Consider the following 8,438-nt stretch of genomic DNA (forward strand, 5'->3'; position numbering starts at 1 on the left):
TCCCAGTGGTTTCTGACCCCTCTGTCTCCTGCCAATCCTTGCATCCACTCAAGTCCCGGAGTCACCCAGCTTGTTCTTGCTTGGCTCCGCTGGTGTTTCAGTGTGGTCTGAGACTCCTGAAGGCTCCACAGTTGCTGGGGGTGTCCTTATCCCCCACGCAGGGCAGGATCAGGAGCAGGAGCTGACAGTTGCAACATTTTCCTCTCCCCTTGGAGATGTAGGGAAAAGGGGAAGGGCATCTGGAGCAAGGGAGAGAGCTCAGACCTTGGAGGCAGACACATTGGGCTTCTAAGAACCACAAAGATAAGAATAGTAACAAAGGCTAGCATTTATTGAACACCTACTATGTGCCAGGCACTGTCCTAACCACTTGACACATATGAACCCTTTTCAGCCTCACAACTCTTCGAGGTAGGTTCTGTTATTAACCCCATTTGACAGATGAGGAAACTGAGGCCCAGAGAAGTGAAGTGACTTGCCCGAGGCCAGGCAGCTGGCCAGTGCCAGAGGCTCTGCCATTCACTGGCCAGGTGCCTTTGGACGGGTCACAGCCACTTCTCTGGGGTCCTTTCCCCTTCTATTCCGTGCAGGACACCACCTCATGGTTTCTCTGACGACTGAGCTGGTCTCTGTACAGCGTCCCAGCACACAGTAGGTGCTTAGTAAATGAACAGCCTTCTTTCCTCTTAACTCTGATGGGGGAAACCTGGGGTGGGGGCATCTCAGCGGCGTGCTCCCTCCAGCATTCTCCCCCAGGCCAGGATTGAGTGACCCGCCCCTTCCCGACTCTGCAACGCCACCCCCGTCTCCCATTCTAACCCCAGAGCCACGCAGCGCCCGGTCTCGCCTCAGTTTTAATGCCATTGGTCAGAATCCCGCACCTCTGGGCTCCCAAGTTGCACCCCTACAGGAGGAGGAGCGGGAGAATCCGCTCCTAGCAAGTCCTCCTCCGTCCGGCCGCCGAGGGAGGGTTAGGGAGGGCAGGGAAGGGGGTCCGCGGGGAAACGCGTTGTCCTAGGGGCCCCTGCGTGTGCTGGGCGGGTGAGCAGCCGCGCCCCGATGGCAGGGCGCAGGGCTAGGAGGCCTGAGCCTCGTCGTCCCCGCGGTGGCCGGCGTAGAGCGCGGCCAGGGGCCGGAAGCGCGGACCCCAGCTGCTGAGATAGGCGAAGTCCTGCTCGGAGCCCGATGAGCCGCTGTGCAGCGAGCTGAGCGAGCCGGCCGGTGAGTCCGCGCCCTCGAAGGCGTAGGTCTGGAAGGCGTCGTAGGGCGGCACCGATAGGTCCCCGTCCGCCAACGCCACCTTGCGGCTGATGAAGTCCCTGAACACTGAGAAGTCCGGCTCGGGGCTCGGCGGCCCCTGCGGCAGCGAGTGGCGCTCGGAGGGTAGACGGGCGTGCGGGGGGCTGCCCGCGCCCCCGCCCGAGCCCCCGCCCGCGCCCCCGCCCCCGCCCGCGCCGCCGTCCGCGCCGCCGCCCCCGTCGCCGCCCTTGAGCTCGCCGAAGTCGTAGAGGCTCCGCAGCGCCGACATGTCGTAGGCTTCGGTGTCCTGCTCGCCGCCGCCTTCGTCGTTGTATTTGATGACGTTGTCCCGCATGTCCTCATCCTCGTCCGAGCTCAGGTGGCTCTTGTGGTGGCGCCTGAGGGTGAGGATCAGCAGCACCAGCACTGCCAGGGGAACAGAGGGGGCGACTGAGGGCCAAGCCCCGCCCACGGCATTAGGAGGACCCTCTACCCCATCTCCTCTCGCTTCCCGCCAGCAGAGTGGGCGCAGTCTCAACGTTCCTACAGATTTCCTGGATTTCTGTACAAAAAGCCATTCTTACAATCAAAACTGAACTGAGTGTCTGGAGAGGTAGTGAGCTACCCATCTCGGGAGGTAGGCAAATCGAGGCTAGATTATTCTGGGGTGGAGGTGGCCAATGGGAGAACAGTGTTAAAGGTTTTCCCGGGTGTTGAGGCCTGAGGTCTCCCTTCTCAGCTCTATAAAGAGATGTACTCTCTGAGGACTCTAGGTGCTGGGAGTGTGTAGCAGGCAGCTGAGAAACAGATGGAACTGGGGGAGTGGAAGATGTCCTTCACCCTGACCTCTCTTTCACCCTCACCCTCCTCTGCCACACCAGAAGTCTTGAGCTCCTACTCAACCCTTTGGTTCTCAGGTCAAGGCCTGCAGGAACCCTTCCCTGAGAGTTGCAGGCCAGGTTCCCTGCCTTCCCCTCCAAGATTCCCCAGGACGGGGCTCCTTCCTCTATCATACTGGTTCTCAAAGTGCAGCCCCTGGGCAACAGCAGCATCCCTCTGGGAGCTTGTTAGAAATGCAGACCCTTGGATCCTGGCACGGATCTTGTGGCAGTGGAGGGGGATCTGTGTTTTAACAAGACCTGCAGACATGAAGAGGCAGCTCAAGTTTGAAAGCCACAGCTCTGTCTTAGACCAGACCCTGCTGTGTTACCATGTCTGTCTCCTCCCCAAAACACACACCCTAAGCTACCCTTGAGGACCTGGGAAATGTTCCTCTATCTTGGTGGCTGGCATGCAGTGAGCGCCTGAAGCATGCTTGTTGAATGAATGAATGACTGAAGGAAGAGTTGGATGGAGACATGGGTAAGTGAATGAATGCTTGTCCCCTCTTGGCTTTCTTCACTTGATTTCCAAGACTCCACATTCTCCTCCTCCTCCTCCCACTTCACTGATCACTCATTCTCAATCTTCTAAGCAGACTTCTCCTCGCCTCTCTTAACGCAGATGTCCTGGGATTTGGACCTCAGGTCTGTATCCACGCTTCCTCTCTTGGAGCTCTCCTTTGGTCTCAACGGCTTTAAAAGTTCCATTTAGAAACTGACAATCCCCATATCTCAGCCTCCAGCCTGAACCTCTCCCCTGAAATCTAGATTGTACATTCAATTTCCTACTCAACATGTCCTCTTGTTGACCAAGCGAATCTCAAACTTAACAGGTCCAAAGGTGAAATACTAATCTTTCCCCCTTCCCCACCCCGAGCCTCCCCCACCTCAGTGTTAGCAACCCCGACTTTTCAATTACTCAGGGCTTTTAAGTCCCTTTTGCTGACTGCTAAATCTCAGTGTCTGGCACGTGGAAGGGACTCACTGGATGGATGTATAGGTAAATGATGATGGGTGGATGGACAGACAGATGGACAGACATGTACCAGGTACTGTGCTGGGCACTGGACTCTTCTTGCTCCTCCAAACAGCTCCAGTGGCCAGAGCTGGCTGTGAGGGCTATGGGGCAGGGCACCTGCTCACCACCTAACAAGGTGGCCTGTGACAGGGAAGAGCATGAGAGCTGGGGACAGGCCCGGAGGGAGGGCACAGGGAGGGAGGGCACAGGGAAGGAAGGAAGGGCACAGGGAAGGAAGAGCATGAGAGCTGGGGACAGGCCCGGAGGGAGGGCACAGGGAAGGAAGGTGTCAGGAGAGAAGTGGGAAAGATGGATGGATGGCTTTCGGAGCTGAGGCTGGGAGCTATGGAGGGGGATGCCCACGGGAGCAGATGGTGAGGTTTGCGGGCGGCGGGCGACAGATGTGCCAGGCCTGATCAGCGATTCCGCCCGTCACCTTTAGAGCACTGATGTGCACTGTCTTCGTTTGTGGGCAATTAGGCAGAAATTTGTTTGCACTGCCTCGGAAAATGAAACTGCTGTAAAGTGCACCCTCTGGAAAAAGGGTTTCTGAGCCATGGGCTGGGGTAGGGGGAGAAGGGGGGCCTTTCAACTAGGAGAAGCCTGCCCAGGGCCTCTGCTGGGACCTGAGGAGGTACAGCCTGGCCTTGGGCAGGTCCTCAGAGGGTGGACAGAGGCCATGTCAGTGCTCGGCAGCGAAGGCAGGGGGAGGCAGCTGACATCTCCCAGGGAGCACAGCAAGGCTAGAATCTGCACTTGGACCTCCCTTGAGCTCCTCTAGCTTTGGCCTCAGTGCCCTTCTGCACTTGGGTGGCTACAGCTGTGACAGGTGGCATATGGCCACTCAAATCCAGGTTAGCTTCTGAAACTTGACCTCTTCATTGGGGACACTTTGGGGTTCAAATGGCTGCTAGTGGGCTGGAACCAGTGTAGACTTTGCCCCCCTCCCCACCACCAATGACTTGAGATTTTGCTCTCAGTTTAGATTCATAGCAGGTGGTGTAGTTAGAGGAGTAGAGGACACAGGGTGAGAAGACGTAATATCAAATCCGAAGACTCTCCGGTACCCTTACGCCAGCCACCTAATGTCTCTGACCCTCAGCGCTTTCATCTGAAAAATGGGATAATATATGCCTGGCCATGTGGTTGTGAGGTTCACAAGAGCCCTTCTTACTAAAAGTCCTACATAGAGACTAAAAAAGGACCATTCACATAAGAGAATTAAAAAAAATATATGCTAGGGTGAGGTTTAGGCTGTGTAGGGGGTGGGCCACAGTGAGCTCATCCATGGAGTTGGTGGCGGGGCTGCTCTGCACTTAGAAGACTCCTCATGGGGGCTGCATGTTAGAGCTTGGAGATCGTTTGGCCAGCCCATCCTCATGTGGACAGGGAAGCTGAGGCCCCATGGGGGCTGGTTAGGAAGGAAACCCAGGAGCCCAGGATGGGGGTCAATCAGGCAGGGCTGGGTGGCTCTCGATGGACTCACCGACCAGTATGAGAACGCAGACCAAGAGGGCAATGAGGGCGCCGGGGCTGAGGGAGGCCGCCATGACAAAGGCCGTGGTGTTGCAGGACTGGATGGTGCCGGAGCTGTCGCAGCCACAGATGCGGATGGTGAGTGTGCCCGTGCTGCTCAGTGTGGGTGGCCCGCTGTCCACTACCAGGATAGGCAGGAAGAACACGTCCTGCTCCTGCCGGTTGAAGCCCACGTGCTGCGTGTGCACTGCAGCAGTGTTGTCTGTTCCAGAAGAAGGGGGTGCGGGGTGACTTGGAGCCGGGGGTCAGCATCCTTGTCCTAGCCACCTCCTGATTGCACTGTGAGATTTGCCTCCCTATGCCCCAAACTACAGCCTCCCAGTGGACTCATGGGTCTCTTCTCTGATCTCCCAAAATTCTGTTACAAGATGCCTCCAAATTCTGCCCCATGCTGCCCAAAGATTCTGTCCCCCAAAGTCTGCCCTCAGCTGCCCAAAGATCCTGTCCCCATGAAGCCCACAATTCTGTCCTCAACCATCCCAAGATTCTGTTTTCAGCTATCCTAAGATTTTGTCCTCAGCTTGCCAAGGTCCCCAGCTATTCTAATATTCTGTCCTCAGCTAGGCCAAGGTCCTCTCCCAGCTATGTCTTTTTTTTTTTTTTTTTTTTCCATTTGTCTCAACAGTTTGTTTTTGCTCTAGATTCCACCCCAGCTTCCCAGTGTATTCTGACCCTAGGAGTCCTATAGGGTCCTTGAGTTGTGGTTTGTTGGGCCCTGACAAGTCCTGGGTCATCAAAAGGGACCAGGTCATCAGAAGGCAGAAGGCCAGCCAGCATCTGCCTTTGGCTGTGGGATCTTTCTGTCTTTCATACCCCAAGGCTAGTTGAGAGTCCTGGAGCCTGACAAGGAGTCTCTGCCTAAGAGGCTGAGCCTAGAGGGCTGGGGGCGTGGTGAGGGGCCTGATGAGGGGCCCTGGAGCGTCGAGGTCTTCTTCTTCACATCTTTCTTTTTCACACAGGCGGTCAGAGAGGACAGTGAACAAACACAAATGGAACTCATGGCACTGGTTCAGCCTGTCACTGGGGAAGCCAGGCAGGACGCAGGGGGATGGTGGCTGGCCTTGGATCACAGGCTGAGGTGACAGGTGGCACCCCCTTCTCCGCCCTTCCTGCCTTCTTCACACCTGTTCTGTAGGAGTCAGGCCACCTGACCCTCTGTCATTTTGATGGCCCCTCTCAGTTCTGCACACGCAGGGGGACGAAGTGCCCAGAGCTCTGAAGGCTGCTGCCCCGCCCTTCACAGCCAACTCTGCCAAAGGGGGCCCTGCCTTCCTGCTGGGGGCCTTCAGTCCTCCTTCTCCCTGCGGTCTTCAGTCTGCTCTTTCTAATCTGAGAGCCAGATCTGGGAGCTCTGTTGGCAGCTTGGCAGCCTGGGTTCCTTGCTCTGCTTCGTGACCCCAGTTAACCCGGCCCCTTCCCCAGACACCCCCAATTCAGCACCCTAGATCTGGCCTTTCTCATCATGGATGCTATGCAGGAGAAGGAGCCCTGGGAAGATCTGACTTGTGGCCTTTGGCACATCTCAGAAGTGGACTGCAGGTCCAGATGCAGCGCAACTGGCCGTGAGTTGGAAGCTGCCCACGAGGTGCCGGGAACATGAGGGTTCATGCCATTAGCCTATCTGCTTTTACACATATTTGAGAATTTCCATTAAAATGTTGAAAAATAATGCAAGTCTATCATTTACTAGCTGGGGAAACCCACTGAGCTTCTCTAGGCTTCAGTTTACCCATCTGTAAACTCAGAAAGGGGATCATGCAGGTGTGAGGATTAAATGGCGTAATTCACACATAACCCTTAGAAAAGTTCCCAGCCCATAGAAAGGCTCAATAATGCTGGTTAATATTTTTTCAGATCCCGCTCCCATCTTCCCTGTGCTGCACCCCCTGCTGGCTCCCTGTCTAGGCCGCCCTGCCTTTGCTCATAAAGTTCCCGCTATCTGGAACACCCTTTTCACCTTCTTGCCTGGGCAAATTCCTCATCCGTCATGCTCCAGCTAAATGTCACCTCCTTTCTTGTGGCCTCCTTTCTCCGCTTCCCTGGGAAGGAAGGATTTATGGCTCCCCCTCTCCCTGCTCTGACTACACAGGTGCCATGCACAGTTCTGTTACAGCACTTGTCACGTTGTGTTAAGTTAGTGTGTGCCTGTTTCTCCACTGCATGGCCAGCCAGGGCTGGCACGGAGCCAGTCTTGAAGAGCAATCCTTGAATGAACCACAGCTTTTGGAGGAACTGGTGGTCTCCGGTCAGCCCCTCAGGTCACTGCTGCCACCCCGTCCCCGGAGCTTACATGGGGTGGTCACACTGGATGGCAGCTCTGGCGGCCACCTCAGCCAAACAGAAGCAATTAAGGCAGAATCGCAGGCCCCTTGGGTTGGAAAGCCTTGTGAACTTGGCAAGGTTGAGTCAAGTTCGACAGTTCAAACTGGCTACACTCGGGCTTGAACTCTAGCTCTCCCACCAAAGGGTGCGTCAACCCCAGCTGGGAAAAATCTGCCTTCCGCAGGGGAAGAAAGGGGGCTGGAGGGCAAGATGGGAGAAAGAGGGAATGGCATCGGACCCATTTGCACTGAATGGATATTTTTTATGCATCAAGGACTGTCTGCATATTTGAAATACATAGTAATGTTTAATCCTCACAACCTATTAAGAATTGTGGCATTATTCCCATTTTGTATATATGGAAATTGTGGCTCAGAGACGTGACTTGTCTGAATTTTTCCAGTGAAAGCACTCTTCCTTCCTTCCATTCATCCAACAAATCTTTTTTTTTTTTTTTCTTGAGACAGGGTCTCACTCTGTCACCCAGGCTGGAGTGCAGTGATGTGACCTCAGCTCACTGTGACCTTGGCCTCCCAGGCTCAAGCAATCCTCCCACCTTAGCTTCCTGAGTACCTAGGGCTTACAGGTGTGCACCACCATGCTCAGCTAATTTTTTTTTTAATTTTTAAAGTTTTTTTTTTTGTGTGTGTGTGTAAAGATGAGGTCTCATTATATTGTCTAGGCTGGTCTCGAACTCCTGGGTTCCTCTTGCCTCAACCTCCCAAAGTGGTGGGATTCCAGGCATGAGCCACCATGCCTGGCCTCCAGCCTCCAACAAATCTGTATTAACTACTATGTGCTAGGTACCACGCTAGTCACTGTGAGAAAACAATAGAGAGCTAAGCCAGCTCACTGCTGGTCCTGGATCAGAGCTCATATTTTCATGTGAGAAACAATGCTAATCAAACAAACCCACAATTTAGTCAACAATTATAAACCATGGTGAGTGCTGTGAAGGAAGAATATAGGAAGAGCGCATGACAGAGGACCTGAGCCAGTCTAGGAGGTCGGGGAGAGCTTCTTGGAAGAAGTGATATGATTCCTGATCCTGAACAATGAGTTTAGGGAGAGGGAACAGCGAATGCAAAGGTCCTGAGGTTGGAAGAAGCGTAACACACTCAGGGACCTGGGACACTGAGAGGACACTCAGTCCAGTCCTTTGTGGAGGAATGAGGGTAATAGCTATAATGAGTCAAGATGAGGCTGGAGGAGGAGGCAGGCGCTCATTGTGGAAAGCCTGGGAGGCTGTGGTAAGGAATGTGGGTCATTTTCCCTTCCTTCTTTCCTTCCTTCCCTCCCTCCTTCCTTCCTTCCTTCCTTCCTTCCTTCCTTCCTTCCTTCCTTCCTTCCTTCCTTCCTTCCTTCCTTCCTTCCTCCCTCCCCTCCCTCCCTCCTTTCTTTCTCTCTCTCTTTTTCTTTCTTTCCGTCTTCTTCCTTCCTTC

At 54.6% G+C, this 8,438-nt stretch overlaps 1 protein-coding gene across 1 annotated transcript in view; it reads right to left on the bottom strand.

The window, feature by feature from the left end:
- Positions 1–304: 304 nt before the first annotated feature.
- The window catches only part of CDH22 (cadherin 22), a 139,430-nt gene continuing 131,296 nt past the window's right edge, over positions 305–8,438 (bottom strand). Inside the window, exons 11-12 of the mRNA XM_023197094.1 lie at positions 4,625–4,876; positions 305–1,665 (exon numbers count right to left, since the gene is read on the bottom strand). Coding sequence (XP_023052862.1) covers positions 1,076–1,665; positions 4,625–4,876 — 842 coding nt within the window. The 3' untranslated portion in view covers positions 305–1,075. The remainder of the gene's footprint in view (positions 1,666–4,624; positions 4,877–8,438) is intronic.

This window comes from Piliocolobus tephrosceles, chromosome 20 (genome assembly GCF_002776525.5).
Source record: "Piliocolobus tephrosceles isolate RC106 chromosome 20, ASM277652v3, whole genome shotgun sequence".
Classification (NCBI taxonomy): Eukaryota; Metazoa; Chordata; class Mammalia; order Primates; family Cercopithecidae; genus Piliocolobus; species Piliocolobus tephrosceles.